We start from the raw sequence: 22,843 nt of genomic DNA, 5'->3' as shown, positions 1-22,843 counted from the left end.
GCGGCCGGAGTTGCACGCCGAAGTTTTGAAAAAGTGAACAGTAATAGTAACACTAGAATTGTACATTTCCTAAAGGAAATGTGAATGGGGTTTGCGTGGCAAATCGATGGGGTACAAAATGGTAGTAAACTGGGCAAAATAGCAGTAAATGTGGAGAAATGGTTAAATTCATGTGTTTATGTGGTTGCTAGGGTAATGTAAATGGTTGCTAGGGTGTGGCAACGCCTTTGTAATAGGTGAAGACGATAGAGATTTGATCAACCTGCATCAAAAGAACCCAAATCCTGTCTTTCTATGATATTCCTGTGCTGAAGTATGGCTTGTTTATGTTGTTATATGGTTGTTAGGGGGCCTAAGGTGGTTGCTAGGGAGTGTCTACAAATTTGTTATGTCACTACTTAATACCGACTTGATAAACCGAGTAAAATGAGCCCACTCCCAAGCTTCTACGACTCTCTAATCTAGATATCAATGTCAGCCATTTTGTGTCCATGTTAAGTCAATGGGGATTTTGGGGGTTACTTTCTTGCCCCTCATGGGGGCAGTGTAACCCCACCCTCTTTGAAAAATCATAGCACACCTCTCCTCAACAGGCCGGTTGATTTGACACCTCACTCATCATTCTAGGGCAAAAAATGCGGGCGGAGTTGCGCGCCGAAGGATTGAAAAAGTGAACAGTAATAGTAACACTAGAATTGTACATTTCCTAAAGGAAATGTGAATGGGGTTTGCGTGGCAAATCGATGGGGTACAAAATGGTACTAAACTGGGCAAAATAGCAGTAAATGTGGAGAAATGGTTAAATTCATGTGTTTATGTGGTTGCTAGGGTAATGTAAATGGTTGCTAGGGTGTGGCAACGCCTTTGTAATAGGTGAAGACGATCGAGATTTGATCAACCTGCATCAAAAGAACCCAAACCCTGTCTTTCTACTATATTCCAGTGCTAAAATATGACTTGTTCATGTTGTTTTATGGTTGTTAGGGGGCCTAAAGTGGTTGCTAGGGAGTGTCTACAAATGTGTTATGTCACTACTTCATACCGACTTGATAGGAGGAGTAAAATGAGCCCACTCCCAAGCTTCTACGACTCTCTAATCTAGATATCAATGTCAGCCATTTTGTGTCCATGTTAAGTCAATGGGGATTTTGGGGGGTCACTTTCTTGCCCCTCATGGGGGCAGTGTACCCCCACCCTCTTTGAAAAATCATAGCACACCTCTCCTCAACAGGCCGGTCGATTTGACACCTCACTCATCATTCTAGGGCAAAAAATTCGGCCGGAGTTGCGCGCCGAAGGATTGAAAAAGTGAACAGTAATAGTAACACTAGAATTGTACATTTCCTAAAGGAAATGTGAATGGGGTTTGCGTAGCAAATCGATGGGGTACAAAACGGTAGTAAACTGGGCAATAGAACAACATGCTAATCGAGTTGCTAGCATGATGCTAACATGATTAGCATGTAGCTAGCATGATGCTAATCGTGTTAGCATCATGCTAGCAACATGCTAATCAACTTGCTAGCCTCATGCTAATATGATTAGCATGTAGCTAGCATGATGCTAATCATGTTAGCATCATGCTAACAACATGCTAATCGAGTTGCTAGCATCATGCTAACATAATTAGCATGTAGCTAGCATGATGCTAATCGTGTTAGCATCATGCTAATCGACTTGCTAGCATCATGCTAATATGATTAGCATGTAGCTAACATGATGCTAATCGTGTTAGCATCATGCTAACAACATGCTAATTGAGTTGCTAGCATCATGCTAACATGATTAGCATGTAGCTAGCGTTATGCTAATCATGTTAGCATGATGCTAGCAACATGCTAGTCGAGTTGCTAGCATCATGCTAGCAACAGTGCTAGGGTGCCCTGAGTGGTTGCTAGGTGGTTGCTAAGGCGTTGCTAGGTGGTTGCTAGGGTATTCTAAGTGGTTGCTAAGGCGTTGCTAGGCGGTTGCTAGGGTGTCCTGAGTGGTCGCTAGGCCCTTGCTAAGGCGTTACTAGGCAGTTGCTAGGTGGTTGCTAGGCGGTTGCTAGGATAATTTGGGTGGTTGCTAGGCAGTTGCTAGGGTACCCTGGGTGGTTAGTAGGCAAGCCTCACATACATGCCTGATGAAATATTTATACTTAGTAAGCATTTCTAGCAAGTTACAGTACTTGGCTTGTCAATATTAGCATGTAGCTAGTCACTGCTAGCATGTGTAGCATATAGGAAGTTCCGTTTGCTAGCATGGGTGAAACGAGCCAATCCCCAAGTGTCTACGATGTTCTGATGCTGAGATATAGCTGTTGATGAATGGTTGCTAGGGTACTCTGTTTTGTTGCTATGGGTGAGGTTACAGAGTGAACTTGAATGTGGTTGGCTGTCCAAGTCAAATGAACCAACCCTCATGTCTCTATGACACTGCTATGCAAAGATATGCATCTAGGCCTATTTTAATGGCAGTCTATGGGACCAGTTTGGGGGCGTGGCTTGTGAGCTTTATTATCATATTGAGATGCTAATTGGTTGTCTTAGTCAGATGAGCCAACCCCCAAGTCAATAGGACACTGCTAAGCAAAGATACGCATGTAGAGCAGTTACAATGGCAGTCAATGGGAGCAGTTTGGGGGCGTGGCTTGTGAGCTTCATTATCATATTGAAAAGCTCATTGGTTGTCTGAGTCAGATGAGCCAACCCCTAAGTCTTTAGGACACTGATATGCAAAGATATGCATGTAGACCAGTTAAAATGGCAGTAAATGGAACAGTTATTAAGGGTATTTAAATGGATTTGTGGGCGTGGCTTAAGAGCTTCATTATCATATTGAAAAGCTGATTGCTTGTCTGAGTCAGATGAGCCTTCCCCCAAGTCTGTATGACACTGCTATGCAAAGATATGCATCTAGCCTTATTATAATAGAAGTCTATGGGACCCATTTGGGGGCGTGGCTTGTGAGCTTCATTATCATATAGTGATGCTGATTGGTTGCCTGCATCAAATGAGGCCACCCCCATTTCTCTATGACACACCTATGTAATGTTAATGATGTGTGACATTTATAATGGAAGTCAATGGGATGTGCAATGGGACGTCCCACCCCATGTTAAGTCAATGGGGCAGTTATTAAGGGTCTTTAAATGGTTTGGGGGGGCGTGGTTTGTGAGCTTCAAAATCATATTGAGATGCTGATTGGTTGCCTCAGTCAAATAAGTCAACCCCTAAGTCTATGACACTGCTATGTAATGTGATTGACATGTGAGTCAAGAAATGAATGGGAGTCAATGGGCAATGTAAAGTCAATGGGGACCCCTTTGGGACGTCCTAGCACCCCAGGGGTACAACTTATACCCCCTTTCGTGGTATGTTCTCATATAGGCTGCAACCCCCTACAGATGTTGCGAATCCCATATTTCTACGAATTTCACACTTGACGCTATAACGCCTCAAAGGTCGGCCCATTTCGCAACGCGTTTAGTGCTCTTCTAGAAAAATGAATGGGAGTCAATGGGCCCCATGTAAGTCAATGGGAAAACTTTGGGACGTCCTAGAGCCCCAGGGGTACAACTTATACACCCTTGCGGGGTATGTTCTCACTTAGGCTGCAACCCCCTACAGATGATGTGAATCCCATATTTCTATGAATTTCACACTCGGCGCTATAATCTGTCAAAGTTTGGCGTAATGTTGAGTCAATGCGTTTTGGGGGGTGGTTTTGGGGCCCCTGCGGGGCCCCAAAACCACCCACCCCTTACAAAAGTCATAGCACACCATTCCCGATAAAGCCGCACGATTTGAGCCCACTTTCAAGGGTCTGGGACGAAAGCTGCGGGACTAGTTACGCGCCGAAAAAGTGTACGGAAGAAGAAGAAGAAGAAGAAGAAAAGTATAATAATCAAAAAGAGCATAGTAAGAATGGACTTTGCCTATGGCAAACCCCATTAACTAGAATTGTACATTTCCTAAAGGAAATGTGAATGGGGTTTGCGTGGCAAATCGATGGGGTACAATGTATTTGTTTTGGTAGCTAGGGTATTCTGAATGGTTGCTAGGGTGTTCTGAATGGTTGCTAAGGTGTCCTAGGTGGTTGCTAAGGTGTTGCTAGGCGGTTGCTAGGGTGTTCTGAGTGGTTGCTAGGTGGTTGCTAAGGTGTTGCTAGGCGGTTGCTAAGGTGTCCTAAGTGGTTGCTAGGTGGGTGCTAAGGTGTTGCTAGGTGGTTGCTAGGGTATTCTATGTGGTTGCTAGGTGGTTGCTAGGGTGTCCTGAGTGGTTGCTAGGTGGTTGCTAAGGTGTTGCTAGGTGGTTGCTAAGGTGTTGCTAGGCGGTTGCTAGGGTGTTCTGAGTGGTTGCTAGGTGGTTGCTAGGCGGTTGCTAGGGTGTTCTGAGTGGTTGCTAGGTGGTTACTAAGGTGTTGCTAGGCGGTTGCTAGGGTGTTCTGAGTGGTTGCTAGGCGGTTGCTAAGGTGTTGCTAGGTGGTTGCTAGGGTATTCTAAGTGGTTGCTAAGGCGTTGCTAGGCGGTTGCTAGGGTGTCCTAAGTGGTTGCTAGGTGGTTGCTAAGGTGTTGCTAGGCGGTTGCTAGGGTGTCCTGAGTGGTTGCTAGGTCGTTGCTAAGGCGTTGCTAGGTGGTTGCTAGGGTATTCTAAGTGGTTGCCAAGGCGTTGCTAGGCGGTTGCTAGGGTGTCCTGAGTGGTCGCTAGGCCCTTACTAATGCGCTACTAGGCGGTTGCTAGGTGGTTGCTAGGCGGTTGCTAGGGTAATTTGAGTGGTTGCTAGGCAGTTGCTAGGGTGGCCGGGGTGGTTACTAGGCAAGCCTCATATACATGCCTGATGAAATATTTATACTTAGTAAGCATTTCTAGCAAGTTACAGTACTTGGCTAGTCAATATTAGCATGTAGCTAGTCACTGCTAGCATGTGTAGCATACAGGAAGTTCCGTTTGCTAGCATGAGTCAAACGAGCCAATCACCAAGTCTCTACGATGTTCTGATGCTGAGATATAGCTGTTGATGATTGGTTGCTAGGGTACTCTGTTTTGTTGCTACGGGCGAGGTTACAGAGTGAACTTGAATGTGGTTGGCTGTCCAAGTCAAATAAGCCAACCCCCAAGTCAATAGGACACTGCTAAGCAAAGATATACATGTATGCCAGTTATAATGGCAGTCTATGGGATCCATTTGGGGGCGTGGCTTGTGATTTTCATTATCATATTGAGATGCTCATTGGTTGTCTGAGTCAGATGAGCCAACCCCCAAGTCAATAGGACACTGCTAAGCAAAGATATGCATGTAGGCCAGTTATAATGGCAGTCTATGGGACCAGTTTGGGGGCGTGGCTTGTGAGCTTCATTACCATATTGAGATGCTCATTGGTTGTCTGAGTCAGATGAGCCATCCCACAAGTCAATAGGACACTGCTAAGCAAAGATATGCATCCAGCCCTATTATAATAGAAGTCTATTGGACCAATTTGGGGGCGTGGCTTGTGAGCTTCATTATCATATAGTGATGCTGATTGGTTGCCTGAGTCAAATGAGCCCACCCCCATGTCTCTATGACACTCCTATGTAATGTTATTGATGTGTGACATTTATAATGGAAGTCAATGGGATGTGCAATGGGACGTCCCACCCCATGTTAAGTCAATGGGGCAGTTATTAAGGGTCTTCAAATGATTTGGGGGGCGTGGCTTGTCAGCTTCAAAATCATATTGAGATGCTGATTGGTTGCCTCAGTCAAATAAGACAACCCCTAAGTCTATGACACTGCTATGTAATGTGATTGACATGTGAGTCAAGAAATGAATGGGAGTCAATGGGCAATGTAAAGTCAATGGGGACCCCTTTGGGACGTCCTAGCACCCCAGGGGTACAACTTATACCCCCTTTTGGGGTATGTTCTCATACAGGCTGCAACCCCCTACAGATGTTGCGAATCCCATATTTCTACGAATTTCACACTTGGCGCTATAACGCTTTAAAGGTCGCCCCATTTCGCGGGGGCGTTAGTGCTCTTCTAGAAAAATGAATGGGAGTCAATGGGGCCAATGTAAGTCAATGGGAGCACTTTGGGACGTCCTAGAGCCCCAGGGGTGCAACTTTTACCCCCTTGCAAGGTATGTTCTCACTTAGGCTGCAACCCTCTACAGATGCTGTGAATCCCATATTTCTATGAAATTCACACGCGGCGCTGCGAGTCGTCAAAGTTCGGCTCAATGTTAAGTCTATGGGATTTTGGGGGGGGTTTTTTGGCCCCTGCGGGGCCAAAAAACCCCCGACCCCTTATAAAAGTCATAGCACACCATTCCCGATAAGACCGCACGATTTGAGGCCACTTTCAAGGGTCTGGGACGAAAGCTGCGGGACGAGTTACGCGCCGAAAAACGTACGGAAGAAGAATAATAATAAGAACTAGAATTGTACATTTCCTAAAGGAAATGTGAATGGGGTTTGCGTGGCAAATCGATGGGGTACAATGTATTTTTTTTGCCTGCTAGGGTGTTCTGAGTGGTTGCTAGGTGGTTGCTATGGTGTTGCTAGGCGGTTGCAAGGGTGTTCTAAGTGGTTAGGTGGTTGCTAAGGTGTTGCTAGGTGGTTGCTAGGTGGTTGCTAAGGTGTTGCTAGGCGGTTGCTAAGGTGTCCTAAGTGGTTGCTAGATGGTTGCTAAGGTGTTGCTAGGTGGTTGCTAGGGTGTTCTGAGTGGTTGCTAGGTGGTTGCTAGGCGGTTGCTAGGGTGTTCTGAGTGGTTGCTAAGTGGTTGCTAAGGTGTTGCTAGGCGGTTGCTAGGGTGTTCTGAGTGGTTGTTAGGCGGTTGCTAAGGTGTTGCTAGGTGGTTGCTAGGGTATTCTTAGTGGTTGCTAAGGCGTTGCTAGGCGGTTGCTAGGGTGTCCTAAGTGGTTGCTAGGTGGTTGCTAAGGTGTTGCTAGGGTATTCTAAGTGGTTGCTAGGCGGTTGCTAGGGTGTCCTGAGTGGTTGCTAGGTGGTTGCTAAGGTGTTGCTAGGTGGTTGCTAGGGTATCCTGAGTGGTTGCTAGGTGGTTGCTAAGGTGTTGCTAGGTGGTTGCTAGGGTGTTCTGAGTGGTTGCTAGGTGGTTGCTAAGGTGTTGCTAGGCGGTTGCTAAGGTGTCCTAAGTGGTTGCTAGGTGGTTGCTAAGGTGTTGCTAGGTGGTTGCTAGGGTATTCTGAGTGGTTGCTAAGGCGTTGCTAGGCGGTTGCTAGGGTGTCCTGAGTGGTCGCTAGGCCCTTACTAAGGCGTTACTAGGCGGTTGCTAGGTGGTTGCTAGGCGGTTGCTAGGGTAATTTGGGTGGTTGCTAGGCAGTTGCTAGGCTACCCTGGGTGGTTACTAGGCAAGCCTCACATACATGCCTGATGAAATATTTATACTTAGTGAGCCTTTCTAGCAAGTTACAGTACATGGCTAGTCAATATTAGCATGTAGCTAGTCACTGCTAGCATGTGTAGCATATAGGAAGTTCCGTTTGCTAGCATGAGTCAAACGAGCCAATCCCCAAGTCTCTACGATGTTCCGATGCTGAGATATAGCTGTTGATGAACGGTTGCTAGGGTACTCTCTTTTGTTGCTATGGGCGAGGTTACAGAGTGAACTTGAATGTGGTTGGCTGTCCAAGTCAAATGAGCCAACCCCCAAGTCAATAGGACACTGCTAAGCAAAGATATGCATGTAGGGCAGTTATAATGGCAGTCTATGGGACCAGTTTGGGGGCGTGGCTTGTGAGCTTCATTATCATATTGAGATGCTCATTGGTTGTCTGAGTCAGATGAGCCATCCCCCAAGCCAATAGGACACTGCTAAGCAAAGATATGCATGTAGGCCAGTTATAATGGCAGTCTATGGGACCAGTTTGGGGGCGTGGCTTGTGAGCTTCATTATCATATTGAGATGCTGATTGGTTGTCTGAGTCAGATGAGCCCACCCCCATGTCTCTATGACACTCCTATGTAATGTTATAGATGTGTGACCTTTATAATGGAAGTCAATGGGATCTGCAATGGGACATCCCACCCCATGTTAAGTCAATGGGGCAGTTATTAAGGGTCTTTAAGTGGTTTGGGGGGGCGTGGCTTGTGAGCTTCAAAATCATAATGAGATGCTGATTGGTTGCCTTAGTCAAATAAGCCAACCCCCAAGTCTGTATGACAGTGCTATGTACTTTGATTGACATATGACATTTATAATGGGAGTCAATGTAATGAATGGGAGTCAATGGGCAATGTAAAGTCAATGGGGACCCTTTTGGGACGTCCTAGCACCCCAGGGGTACAACCTATACCCCCTTTCAGGGTATGTTCTCACTTAGGCTGCAACCCCCTACAGATGTTGTGAATCCCATATTTCTATGAAATTCACACTCGGCGCTGTGATTCGTCAAAGTTCGGCTCCATGTAAAGTCAATGGAGACTTTGGGACGTCCTAGCTCCCCAGGGGTACAACATTTACCGCCTTTCGGGGTGTGGGTTGAAGCCTCCTATAACCCTCTCGAGATGTCGCGAATCCCATGTCTCTACGAATTTCACTGTTGGCGCTACGGCGATTTCCGGGAATAGTATCTTACGAGTGTCTAGAAAATGAATGGGAGTCAATGGGGCCCATGTTAGTCAATGGGAGCACTTTGGGACGTCCTAGAGCCCCAGGGGTGCAACTTTTACCCCCTTGCGAGGTATGTTCTTACTTAGGCTGCAACCCCCTACAGATGCTGTGAATCCCATATTTCTATGAAATTCACACTCGGCGCTGTGATTCGTCAAAGTTCGGCTCAATGTTAAGTCTATGGGATTTTTGGGGGTGTTTTTTGGCCCCTGCGGGGCCAAAAAACCCCCCACCCCTTATAAAAGTCATAGCACACCATTCCCGATAAGACCGCACGATTTGACCCCACTTTGAAGGGTCTGGGACGAAAGCTGCGGGACTAGTTACGCGCCGAACTTTGGGCGGAATTAAGAATAATAATTATAATAATAAACCACAATAGTAAGAATGGACTTTGCCTATGGCAAACCCCATTAATAAGCCATGCACAATTGTAAGAATGGACTTTGCCTAAGGCAAACCCCATTAACTAGAATTGTACATTTCCTAAAGGAAATGTGAGTGGGGTTTGCGTGGCAAATCGATGGGGTACAATGTATTTGTTTTGGTAGCTAGGGTGTTCTGAATGGTTGCTAGGGTGTTCTGAGTGGTTGCTAGGTGGTTGCTAAGGTGTCCTAAGTGGTTGCTATGTGGTTGCTAAGGTGTTGCTAGGCGGTTGCTAGGGTGTCGTGAGTGGTTGCTAAGGTGTTGCTAGGCGGTTGCTAGGGTATTCTGAGTGGTTGCTAGGTGGTTGCTAAGGTGTTGCTAGGCGGTTGCTAAGGTGTCCTGAGTGGTTGCTAGGTGGTTGCTAAGGTGGTTGCTAGGTGGTTGCTAGGGTATTCTAAGTGGTTGCTAAGGCGTTGCTAGGCGGTTGCTAGGGTGTCCTGAGTGGTTGCTAGGTGGTTGCTAAGGTGTTGCTAGGCGGTTGCTAAGGTGTCCTAAGTGGTTGCTAGGTGGTTGCTAAGGTGTTGCTAGGTGGTTGCTAGGGTATTCTAAGTGGTAGCTAGGCGGTTGCTAGGGTGTCCTGAGTGGTTGCTAGGTGGTTGCTAAGGTGTTGCTAGGTGGTTGCTAGGGTGTCCTGAGTGGTTGCTAGGTGGTTGCTAAGGTGTTGCTAGGTGGTTGCTAGGGTGTTCTGAGTGGTTGCTAGGCGGTTGCTAGGGTGTTCTGAGTGGTTGCTAGGTGGTTGCTAAGGTGTTGCTAGGCGGTTGCTAAGGTGTCCTAAGTGGTTGCTAGGTGGTTGCTAAGGTGTTGCTAGGTGGTTGCTAGGGTATTCTGAGTGGTTGCTAAGGCGTTGCTAGGCGGTTGCTAGGGTGTCCTGAGTGGTCGCTAGGCCCTTACTAAGGCGTTACTAGGCGGTTGCTAGGTGGTTGCTAGGCGGTTGCTAGGGTAATTTGGGTGGTTGCTAGGCAGTTGCTAGGGTACCCTGGGTGGTTACTAGGCAAGCCTCACATACATGCCTGATGAAATATTTATACTTAGTGAGCATTTCTAGCAAGTTACAGTACTTGGCTAGTCAATATTAGCATGTAGCTAGTCACTGCTAGCATGTGTAGCATACAGGAAGTTCCGTTTGCTAGCATGAGTCAAACGAGCCAATCCCCAAGTCTCTACGATGTTCCGATGCTGAGATAGAGCTGTTGATGAATGGTTGCTAGGGTACTCTGTTTTGTTGCTATGGGCGAGGTTACAGAGTGAACTTGAATGTGGTTGGCTGTCCAAGTCAAATGAGCCAACCCCCAAGTCAATAGGACACTGCCAAGCAAAGATATACATGTAGGCCAGTTATAATGGCAGTCTATGGGATCAATTTGGGGGCGTGGCTTGTGAGATTCATTATCATATGTAGATGCTCATTGGTTGTCTGAGTCAGATGAGCCATCCCCCAAGCCAATAGGACACTGCTAAGCAAAGATATGCATGTATGCCAGTTATAATGGCAGTCTATGGGACCAGTTTGGGGGCGTGGCTTGTGAGCTTCATTATCATATTGAGATGCTCATTGGTTGTCTGAGTCAGATGAGCCCACCCCCGTGTCTCTATGACACTCCTATGTAATGTTATAGATGTGTGACCTTTATAATGGAAGTCAATGGGATCTGCAATGGGACATCCCACCCCATGTTAAGTCAATGGGGCACTTATTAGGGGTCTTTAAGTGGTTTGGGGGGGCGTGGCTTGTGAGCTTCAAAATCATAATGAGATGCTGATTGGTTGCCTGAGTCAAATAAGCCCACCCCGAAGTCAGTATGACACTGCTATGTACTGTGATTGACATGTGACATTTATAATGGGAGTCAATGTAATGAATGGGAGTCAATGGGCCCATGTTAAGTCAATGGGACCACTTTGGGACGTCCTAGCCCCCCAGGGGTACAACTTATACCCCCCTGCGTGATATGTTCTCACTTAGGCTGCAACCCCCTACAGCTGTTGCGAATCCCATATTTCTGCGAAATTCACACTCGGCGCTGTGATTCGTCAAAGTTCGGCTCAATGTTAAGTCTATGGGATTTTGGGGGGGGTTTTTTGGCCCCTGCGGGGCCAAAAAACCCCCCACCCCTTATAAAAGTCATAGCACACCATTCCCGATAAGACCGGACGATTTGACCCCACTTTCAAGGGTCTGGGACGAAAGCTGCGGGACGAGTTACGCGCCGAAAAACGTACGGAAGAAGAATAATAATAATAATAAGTATGGAGAATAACAATAGTGGACTTTGCCTAAGGGCAAACCCCACTAATAATAAGTTTACGTGAGATAACAGTATGTTGGCTTTTCAAGCCACCATAATTACTAATTAACTAGTAACTAATAGCTTCATTAATTTTCCTTCGGCATGTGATTCACACAGTGGATGCCCTTCCAGCTGTAACCCAGTATTGGGAAACATCCATACACAATCATTCACACACATACGCTATGGCCAATTAAGTTAATCAGTTCCCCTATAGCGCATGTGTTTGGACTGTGGGGGAAACCGGAGCACCCGGAGGAAACCCACGCCAACACGGGGAGAACATGCAAACTCCACACAGAAATGCCAAATGACCCAGCTGGGATTCAAACCAGCAACCTTCTTGCTGTGAGGCAGCTAATCACTGAGCCACCTTGTCGCTCTAACTAATAGCTATTAACAGTTAAAGTTATTATAAATAAACTGTTAGCCTGTAACTATATAGTATGTAGGTGATGTAGATGTTCAATGAAGTGTACAGTACTCAGCATCATTTAGTACAGCCCATTTTGAAGATGAATACTTTCCTCCATTTCTCAGTGAATATAGGCAGTGTGTTTTTATATTGTATATTTAATACAATGTAACTATATAATTACAATAATATTTTTGACACCAACAATATTTAGAAATTGAAAAATAACACAATTAAATTCATGCAAAATATTGCAAAAAACAAATACAACCTACAAAATTAAAAAAAAAAAAAAAATTCTGCTTCTCTTGATTTTTCCTTTTTTAATTTTGTATTTAATATTTTTCTATAAATCTGGCTGTGCTAATTTTTGGAGCGTTATAGTAAGGTATTTTATTAGATAAGCTCCAGATTTGGCTTTAGTACTGACTAATGTAATGTTTATGCACAAATATAATATTGTAGAGCTTCCTATTAAAAATATGAGTTTATATATATTTATACAACAGTTCTGTCTGGTTCTCGAACCTGATTGGCTGATAGCCGTGATATATTTAAGTAATATTAGCACCCGTACAGCCTCTTTACCCTTTGTGTATTACTCCGCCCACATACAGCCAGCAGAAAGCAGACACTACAGATCTAAAGATTAAAAGATGCACACTCAGCTGTTCAACTGTCAGCTTATGATTTGAATCCAACGCGAAAGAAAGTAGTTCCTCATACATTAGGGTTTTTGAGACTCTCCATGTTTGATTTTGTATTTATATATATATACATATATATATATATATATATATATATATATATATATATATATATATATATATATATATATATATATATAATGCCGTCAAACTGTTGTTTAAACGCAAAATCACACGAGTAGCAGTGCCATATGGCTGTATTTCGGCACTGGTGGAGCACTAAGGCACTTGGCCTGCAGCCTTGTGCCAACGCACACCTCCCACCAGTGCCGATATACAGCCATATTGCACGGCTACTCATGGGATTTTGCTCATATATATATATATATATATATATATATATATATATATATATATATATATATATATATATATATATATATATATATATATATATATATATATATATAACTGATTTCTTTTATCTTTGTCATTATTATAGTAAATATTATTAGACTAGATGTTCTTCAAGACACTTCTATGCAGCTTAAAGGGACATTTAAAGGCTTCACTAGGTTCATTAAGGTTAATTAGGCAGGTTAGGGTAATTAGGCAAGTTATTGTATAACAGTGGTTTGTTCTGTAGACTATCGAAAAAAAATTTGCTTAAAAGGGCTAATAATATTCACCTTAAAATGGTCTTTAAAAAATTAAAAACTGCCTCTATTCTAGCCGAAATAAAACAAATAAGACTTTCTCCAGAAGAAGAAATATTATCAGACATACTGTAAAAATTTCCTGAATCTGTTCAACATCATTTGGGAAATATTTCAACAGAAATATGGTAACAGAATGATGGTTGTATTTATTAATTCAGTCGCATTCCACCATCTCATTCATTCCACTTCTCCTTCATGCAACACGTTCGGTCTTCAACAAACACACACACACACACACACACACACACACACACTCATGTCTTCTCTGCATCATTCTCTTCGTCTCTTGCTCTATCAGCTCTCGTCTTCATCAGAAAACACCTCGTTCATACTCGCTCTGACAGCGCTCTGGCCCCAAACCAATTACACAGGCGCTTCTGAGCTGAACGCTGCGATAATTCGCACATACCTCTCACACACACACACACACAACCACACACTTATAGACGTCTCCTCTAGGAAAAAAGAAAGAAATAAAAAGCATATGTGACAAGAAAGTCTTCAGTATTGAGAAAATTTACTTCTGAAAGTAATGCATTACATACTGAGTCTCTGCCCAATAAAGTAACTGGTTGCTTCACTTAGTTACTTTTTATGGTAAGTAATGCATCACGTTACTTTTGGGTTACTTTTTCTTGGCTGAGGCTTGATTTCATCCAGAATTTGCAGGGTTTTTTCTTCTTCTTTAAATAGAGGAGCTCTGCAATTAACAACACGCTCTATAACCTTCATTTACCTTTAAAGAACACATTAATAATGTAAGATAATGTTAAGTTCTGAGAACTCTCTGAGCCCGGAGCTCTGCATGTCATATATACAGACTAATGACAGTGTGTTTGCTGCTTTTGTACTTTTTCTCTTATTAGTTAAATAAATCTCTTAGTGAGTGCGGGATTTAACATGACTACATTCATTTTAATTTATTTATTCGTTCATTTTACTTCGGCTTAGCCCCTTATTTATCAGAGATTGCCACAGTGGAATGAACCACCAACTTTTCCAGCATATGTTTTACGCAGCTGATTCCTTTTATAGGTGGAACCCAGTACTGTGAATCACCCGTATACACTTATTTACACACACTACGGCCAATTTAGTTAATCAATTCCCCTATAGTGCATGTGTTTGGACTATGGGGGAAACCGGAGCACCCGAAGGTAACCCACACCAACATGTGGAGAAAATGCAAACCCCACACAGAAACACCCACTGACCCAACCTTCACGCACAACCATCTGTACGGTTTACAGAGAATGGTCTGAAGAAGAGGAAATATCCAGTGAGCGGCAGTTCTGTGGGCGCAAATGCCTTGTTGAGGACGCCAGAGGTCAGAGGAGAATGGCCAGACTGGTTCCAGCTGATAGAAAGGCAACAGTAACTCAAATAAGCACTCGCTACAACTGAGCTCTGCAGAAGAGCATCTCTGAACACACAACACGTCCAACCTTGAGGCGGATGGGCTACAGCAGCAGAAGAGCACACCGGGTGCCGCTCCTGTCAGCTAAGAACAGGAAACTGAGGCTACAATTCACACAGACTCACCAAAACTGGACAATAGAAGATTGGAGAAACGTTGCCTGCTCTGATGAGTCTCCATTTCTGCTGACACATTCGGATGCTCGGCTCAGAATTTGGCCTCAGCAACATGAAAGCATGGATCCATCCTGCCTTGTATCAGCGGTTCAGGCTGGTGATGGTGGTGTAATGGTGTGGGGGAGATTTTCTTGACACACTTTGGGCTCATTAGTACCAATTGAGCATGGTGTCATCGCCACAGCCTACCTGAGTATTGCTGCTGACCATGTCCATCCTTTTATGAGCACAGTGTCTCCATCTTCTGATGGCTACTTCCAGCAGGATAACACACCATGTCATAAAGCTCAATCATCTCAGACTGGTGTCTTGAACATGACAATGAGTTCACTGCACTCAAATGGCCTCCACAGTCACCAGAGCTCAATCCAATAGAGCAGCTTTGGGATGTGGTGGAACGGGAGATTGGCATCATGGATGTGCAGCCGACAAATCTGCAGCAACTGTGTGATGCTATCATGACAATATGGAGCAAAATCTCTGAGGAATATTTCCAGTATAGCTTGCTGAATCTCTGCCATGAAGAATTAAAGCAGTTCTGAAGACAAAAGGGGTCCAACCTGGTACCAGTAGGGTGTATCTAATAAAGTGGCCAGTGAGTGTAGTTAGTTTACTTAATAATTATAAGGCATTAATATTACTCTATTTTTCTCATGTAAACTCAACTAATCGCTTTTTAAAGCGCATTGCGATGGAAACAGTTTTCCAGTCGTCACTAATAGTGTATTGTGTTTGTCTTCACTCAGCATGAAAGCATCTGAGTGTGTCTTTACTATAATGGTGTTATTGTAGAGTTGGTTGAGCAGGGATGTGTTTATCAGTGTGTGTGATTGGGATCTCAGGGCCAGCAGCAGCAGCAGCAGGAGTTCAGGGCCATGAGGATGGAGACGGAGCCGCTGAGGAAGCAGAGAGTGATATGGAGGAGATCTGCTGATTTCATGAGTATTCCAGAACCTGCTTCACTCAATCTGCATCCTGTCTTGATCACATTGCGGTTAGACACACTATCAAAAGTATCCTCTGATGTTCTCCACATACAGTAGCCTCATTTTACACTACAAACTCAGACAAAAGTATTAAATAAATGAGAGATCTCAAACTCACAAAAATGTTTTGATCCATAATACACTCTAAAATGCTGGGTTGTTTTGACCTAGCAGTGGGTCAAATGTGGACAAACCCAAAAGCTGGGTTAAAGTATTCTAATTTAGATTTAATCATAAAATTAAAACCAATCGATGAGTTTGTCTATATTTAACCCAAATTTGCATTAAAGCAACCACGAATTTTATGCATAGTCAAGTAGTAGTAATCTGTAATTCTAAAACAATCTATTGTGGTGATTCTACAGTTGCTATGGTAACACACATGTAATAGTATAAGCAAATGACCCTATACTGTAGTCTTCTACAAATACAGACTATAAAATACTACAATACACCGCAGTTTACTGTACTAAAATAAGCTGGATAACCCAACATTGAGTTTGGACAAACCCAACTGTTAGTTTAATTTTATTAATTAAATTTGAATTTTTTACTTGGGGATTTGTTCATATTTGATAGTAAAAAGATTTTTTAATTCAAACTCAATAATTAAAATTAAACCAACTGTTGGGTTTGTCCATGTTCGACCCAATGCTGGGTTAAAACAACACGGAATATTGCAGAGTGTGTGGTAAAGTAGTTGAATTAATCTGTAATTCTGCAGTTGCTATGGTAACAAATGTATAGTAATATAAGTAACGAATACAGTGTTTTACACAACTACAGAGTATATTATACTACAGTAGGGATGCAGCAATACAGTTAGCCCACGGTTCAATGCATACCTCGGTTTTTTAACACGGATTTCGATTCGTTCGGTTCTCATGGCGTGACACGTGTGTTTATTTATTTGTTCTATTGGCAGTAGGAACAGTAAGAGGTTAAGGAGAAAAAAATAAAAACGATTTATTGCAATACTCATTGTGTTTTACTTAAAAGCCAAGAAAAGTACACTGGTTTCTAGTGTGTTGTATATAAAAAAATGAACAGTGAAATCTGACAGCTGCTGGTAGCCCATGTACAAACTGGGGAACACATAAAATCCTGCACTTTGAAAATAAACACACATGTGAAGTTAATAAAGATCAATTGGCCATTTCAAATAAACATATTTGTACTTCAGTAAACATAAATAACCATCTTCATTATGTCAGTGCTGGAAAAATGCCAGACTGTAGTCTGTAACGCGGATCGAGTGCTTTTATAAGATGACAAAAGCCCACATCTCCAATCACCGAAAACGGCTGCAAATCTTCAGCAATGAACACCCGCACTGCCTTTCTTATTTTATGTGTCTCTCGGAGCCAGTTGGGTTTGTTTGCTGGAAGGTTCAGCGAGGGATTGTTGCTGTTTGGAGGACTTTATTACCTTCTCTGCTCTCCTGCCGTCAGACAGTGATATTGCTGGGTGATGTGCTGCAGATGTGCAGTCATGGTTATACGTGTAAATCAATGCTTGCACACAGTTATTTTTTGTTTACTGTTTTTTCTTTTATTGGCATTATACTTACAGGCAAAACCAAAATGTCCTCACACCGCAGATTTGAAAGACGCGGGCGCTTTCTCGTACTGTTGCCTCACTTCACCGCCGCTCGCCATGTTAAAGTGTGGAATGATGGTCAAGCGCCCCCTAATTTTAGAGCAAAGTGATTGGATATTTACTCACGGGGAGGAGTTTCCTCATCTCAGCTTACAGGCTGTGGACTTACAGGCACACACAGTCAATTCGGGGAGATATAAAACGCACATACATTATTTAAACCGAGAAAACTGCAATTCACAAGCGCATATTGAACTGTGGAGGTCGTACCATACAGTTCAATATTATATTGAGAGGCGTGGCATCCCTATACTACAGTACACCACAGTTTGCTGTAGTAAAATAAGCTGGGTGAAAATAAGCCAAGGTTGAGTCAAATTTGGAAAAACCCAAGCCTTGGTTTAATTTTAATTATTTAATTTAAATCAGAAAACTTTTTTAATTGGGGTTTGTCCATATTTGACCCAATGCTGGGTTAAAATCAACCCAGAGTGATAGTCAAGTAGTTAAAAAATCTATAATTCTACAGTTGCTATGGTAACACAACGACTATAGTGATCTATTATGGTGAATCTACAGTTGCTATGGTGACACAAATATAGTAGTACAAGTAAATGGCTGAATACAGTGTTTTCCACAATTACAGAGTATGTTATACTACAATACACCACAGTTTACTGTAGTAAAATAAGCTAAGTGGAAGTAACCCAGCATTGAGTGAAATATGGACAAACCCAAGTGTTGCTTTTTTTACTTAGAGTTTGTCCATATTTGACCTAAGTAAAAAAGTTTTCTAATTTAAACTTAATTATTAAAATCAAATTAACTGTTGGATTTGTCCATGTTTGACCCAATGCTGGGTTAAAACAACCCCGAATTTTGTAAAATGTGTAGTGAAGTATTTTAATAAAACTGTAATTCTACAGTTGCTGTTGTAACACATCAACTATAGTGATCTGTTGTGGTGATACTACAGTTGCTATGTTAACACAGCAACTATAGTGATCTGTTGCGATTCTACGGTTGCTATGGTAACACAGCAACTATAGTGATCTGTTGTGGTGATTCCACAGTTGCAATGGTAACACAGCAACTATAGCGATCTTTTGTGGTGATTACACAGTTGCTATGGTAACACAGCAACTATAGCGATCTTTTGTGGTGATTACACAGTTGCTATGATGACAGCAACAATAGTGGTCTTTTGTGGTGATTCTACAGTTGCTATGGTAACAGCAACTATGGTGATCTTTTGTGGTGATTCCACAGTTGCTATGGTAACACAACAACTATAGTAATCTTTTGTGGTGATTCTACAGTTGCTATGGTAACACATATGCAGTAATATAAGTAAATGATCGAGAACTGTAGTTTTCTACAACTACAGAGTATGCTATATTATAGTACCCACAGTTTGCTGTAGTAAAAAAGACTGGGTGAAAGTAGCCCAACATTGAGTCAAATATGAACAAAGCTAACCGTTGGTTTAAGTTCTAAAACAATTACTTTTGAAAACTTTTTACTTGTGAGTTGTCCATATTTGACCCAAGGGAAAAAATTTAATCATTTAATTGTTAAAATTGATGCAACAGTTTGGGTTTTTCCATATTTGACCCAAATGCTGCATTAAAACAACCCAGAATTGTGCAGTTTGTAGTCAAGTGGTTGAATTATCTATAATTCCACAGTTGCTATGGTAACACAACAACTATATTGATTGTTTGTGGTGATTTCACAGTTGCTATGGCAACACAACAACAATAGTGAACTTTTGTGGGGATTCCACAGCTGCTATGGTAACGCAAAAACAATAGTGTTCTTTTGTGGTGATTCTATAGTTGCTATGGTAACACAACAACAATATTGATTGTTTGTGGTGATTCCACAGTTGCTATAGTATCACAACAACAATATTAATATTTTGTGGTGATTCTACAGTTGCTATGGTAACACAACTATAGTGATCTTTTTTGGAGATTCTACAGTTGCTATGGTAACACAACAATAATAGTGATCTTTTGTGGGGATTCTACAGTTGCTATGGTAACCCATATAGTAATATAACTAAATGACTGAATACTGCAAGTTTCTACAACTACAAACTATAATTTAATACAATACACAATAGTTTACTGTAGTAAAAACTAAAAAATGCTTGGTTGTTGTAACCCATTGTTGGGTCAAACTTATACTAATAATGTATAGTATTGTTGAAAAACACCATACATTGTAGAAAATTAATAAACAATGTATCATGACAGCAAATGTTTTTGTTTCTTATACTATGTTAATGCTATTTTTTGTTATACATGAGTTTATCTTAATATTTTTAGTCAAACTGAATGATGTAAGTCGAAATGGCTAGAAAAGTCAAGTTGATTTAACTAAAAAAGCCAGCAAGATAAAGTGTAAAGTGGTAAAGTATAATATTTAATGTGAATTTAAATACGTTTTCCTCCATAAAAACATTGTAGTGTTTACATTTGGTAAAAAAAAAAAAAGATGTTATAGGATGTTAAAGATTGTAATTTAAACTGCTGTAACTCAACAGCTTTTTGTTGATGCATTTCAACTTAATAAAATGTGTTAAAATAGCTACACGTATTCATTATGTTTTTAAGGGAAACAGCATATCCCCCACTGCAGATAGTGGATATTGTGCGAAAGTGGCCTGGATATTGATGCGGAAGGCACTTATTGAGGCACATAATTGTAAACCTCAGGAAGTGGACATGCTGTAAGTCTCGGTTTGTTTATAACTAACAGCTCAATTGACAGTTAAAAATGTGTCATTGAAAACAACAGCAGCGACGCTTCCGGCAATCGCGGACGCGCGTGACGTCAGTGTCGCGCGCGACATTAATCAAATCCATTGCTCTTGCTGAACATTAAAAACAATTGATCAAATGTTGAAATATTAATGCAGACCGTGTTTAAAATCTTAAATCTTTTTAGCTAAAATAAATAATAATTGTTTTACATTTAAAAAGCAGTTAATGTTTATTATATTAATATACACCCTACTGAAAAAAAATGCTTAAACCAGCCTAGGCTGGTTGGGTGGTTTTAGCTGATCGACCAGGCTGGTTTTAGAGGGGTTTTTGGCCATTTTCAGGCTGGTTTCCAGCTATTTCCAGCCTGGTCTTAGCTGATCAGGCTGGAAATGGCTGGATACCAGACTGGAAATGGCCAAAATGCCAAATGACTCAGAAATGCCAACAGACCCAGCCGCGACTCGAACCATCGACCTGCTGGCGACATTGCTAACCACTGAGCCCCAGCATGTAAGGTCGAATAGCTAGTCTCTGATAAAAATACTAAAAGAATAATAAATCAATAATAAAAACAGAAAGTTATAGGCTCCAGGAATAAAGTCGTCGTGATTCGTGTATTGATGTTTGCTTTTCTCTTCTGGTGTTGTTTATTAGTGCACATGTAAGCGCTTAATAATCATTTAATGAGGGTTTCTTCTTGAAATATGAGCGCTTTTCTTCTGGAGTAAATTTTTGTGCACTTATTTCAGTGGAATTAATATTAATATAAAAGGTCCTACAATGTAAAATGTCCTTCAGCTGTGCTATCTTTAGGATTAACTGCAGTTGGGGGATGTTAATATTCATCCTTTCAGTGTTTGGTCTTTTTTATTACTGTATTTTAAGGATAGCTCGAGCATTTTCAATTTGAGTTCATGAGCCATGCTTCCAGTTATCTGTAATTATCATTATTATAAAAGCATGTCTGTTTTGTAAACAGTTTGTTTACACATTTACAGTCGCAGATTTTCCCGCATGCCGTGTAAAAAAGTGAATGAGGATGTTTGTAGTTATACATGTTTTAGACCATATTTGGGTTTAAATTAGATTTCTGAAAGTGCAAACTTAATTGTGCACACACAAAAATTTTTGGTGTAAATGTTTTTAAAATGTCAACAGGTTGGTTAAATCGGCGTCAAAATGCCTATATTTAATCAAGCACTTTTGGATTGGATCCAGCATTTTAAGAGTGTGCATATGCGGTGATAAATCACACGTTATTTTTTTCATTTTCCTTCGGCTTAGTCCCTTTATTTATCAGGGGTCACCACAACAGAATCAACCGCCAGCTTATCCTGCATGCATAAAAATGCTGGGTTCCACACAATTCATTTATGTTGTCCCATGTTCACTTAATTAACACATTTATGTGGATTGAACATAAAGTAGTCCCAATGAAATATCAAGAGTTGTTTCAGCTCATTGTATTTAAGTAGTTTGAACAAGTAAAAAAAATATATATTTTTGAGTGTGTTTTACGCCCTTCCAGCTGCAACCCGGTACTGAGAAACACCCATCTCGCATTCACACGAATAGACGTATGCCAATTTAATTTATTCAATTCACCATGTGTTTAGAATGCCAACTGACCCACTCGGGACTCCAATCAGCGACCTTCTCACCACTGAGCCACCGTGCCGCCCAAATTACACGTTATGTACTGACTAAATAAATTGGTTTTGTTTACATTTGTTGCTTGCACTAAACAAAACCGTAATTTTACGGCCAACAGCTGGGGTGCCGGAAAAAACGTACAATAACGGCTGTTAAAATACAGAAATTTGCTGTAAATTAACAGGTTAAATTGCAGAAATTTAAGTCAATTTCTGTCATTTAGTGTCCTTTATTTTACAGTACATTTCTGTAATTTAACAGCATTTATTTTACGGGTTTTTTCCCGAAATAAACCGTAAAATTGCTGATTTTTTTTACAGTGTGAGTTAAAACAACCCAGCATATTTAGTTTCAGAAGTAAGGCATGCCCAGGTGATGTGTATTAATATAGTAGCCTATATTTTATACAATTCAAAGTGCTTTACATAAACAAACACAAAATATAACACAAGAAATAAAAAAAAGTTTTAAAAAATAGATTGCAGATGTGTTTGATTATTTGACGCGGATGGTTGTTTTGTGCATTTAAGCAATAAAAATGCTGGGTTAAAAAAATCATTTAAATTTCATCAAAATGTAGGCTAATTAAAAATGCTGTGATAGTGCTGTGTACTAATGCGCAACACTAACCCAGACAAGATGCACTTTAAACCATTAAAAATCTTCATAAAAGTCACTTTTTCAAACTTTTCAAGGTTAAAAGTTAGAAGAAAAATTAAGGTCAAAATTCATAAAAGCATAAATAAACGGGGAAAACAAAAACTAGAAACATGAATCACAAAATGTGGAAAACTGATAATGCAGTGTATTAATTTACTTAAAGTATAGGACAGAAAGGACATTGTGTAAAAGTCCAGGGCTATTTAATTTTGAAAATGTAGGCTGAGTAGGCTTATAATGCAGCATGGTTTTTTAGACCATATTATTTTAGTGCAACATTGCGAATTTTTTACACTATACAAGGTGCGCTTTACTGGAGGCGGAGAGAGCAGCCTGATCTCACACACACACACACAGAGAGAGAGAGAGAGAATTGAAAGAGAGGGAAACTGGGAGGAGAAACTTTCCTCAGTCTGTCCACCCTCCTCATCCTCCGCTGTTTTCTGTCAGGAGAAGCCGAGCAGAAAATGCTCTCTGCGGGTGCA

At 41.5% G+C, this 22,843-nt stretch overlaps 1 protein-coding gene and 1 long non-coding RNA gene across 9 annotated transcripts in view; both read left to right on the top strand.

Annotated features, from left to right (window-relative positions):
* LOC147832365 (uncharacterized) overlaps positions 1 to 15,795 on the top strand; it is a 73,625-nt gene extending 57,830 nt beyond the window's left edge. For all 8 annotated transcript variants that reach the window (XR_015518986.1, XR_015518982.1, XR_015518985.1 and 5 more), the window contains one exon: positions 15,529 to 15,795. Coding sequence is in view for 1 of the 8 variants with exons in the window: in XM_087298999.1 (XP_087155125.1) it covers positions 15,529 to 15,565 (37 nt within the window). In the remaining 7 variants the exon portion in view is untranslated. The remainder of the gene's footprint in view (positions 1 to 15,528) is intronic.
* Positions 9,066 to 10,607, top strand: LOC147839504 (uncharacterized). Its single transcript, XR_015519150.1, has 3 exons — positions 9,066 to 9,195; positions 9,240 to 10,370; positions 10,518 to 10,607. It is a non-coding gene; the product is annotated as an uncharacterized LOC147839504 (long non-coding RNA).
* Positions 15,796 to 22,843: the final 7,048 nt, after the last annotated feature.

Source organism: Danio rerio, chromosome 20 (genome assembly GCF_052040795.2).
Source record: "Danio rerio strain M-AB ecotype USA chromosome 20, GRCz13ab, whole genome shotgun sequence".
NCBI lineage: Eukaryota > Metazoa > Chordata > Actinopteri > Cypriniformes > Danionidae > Danio > Danio rerio.
The sequence above is the reverse complement of the archived record's forward strand: the minus strand, read 5'-3'. Positions and strand labels throughout refer to the sequence as shown.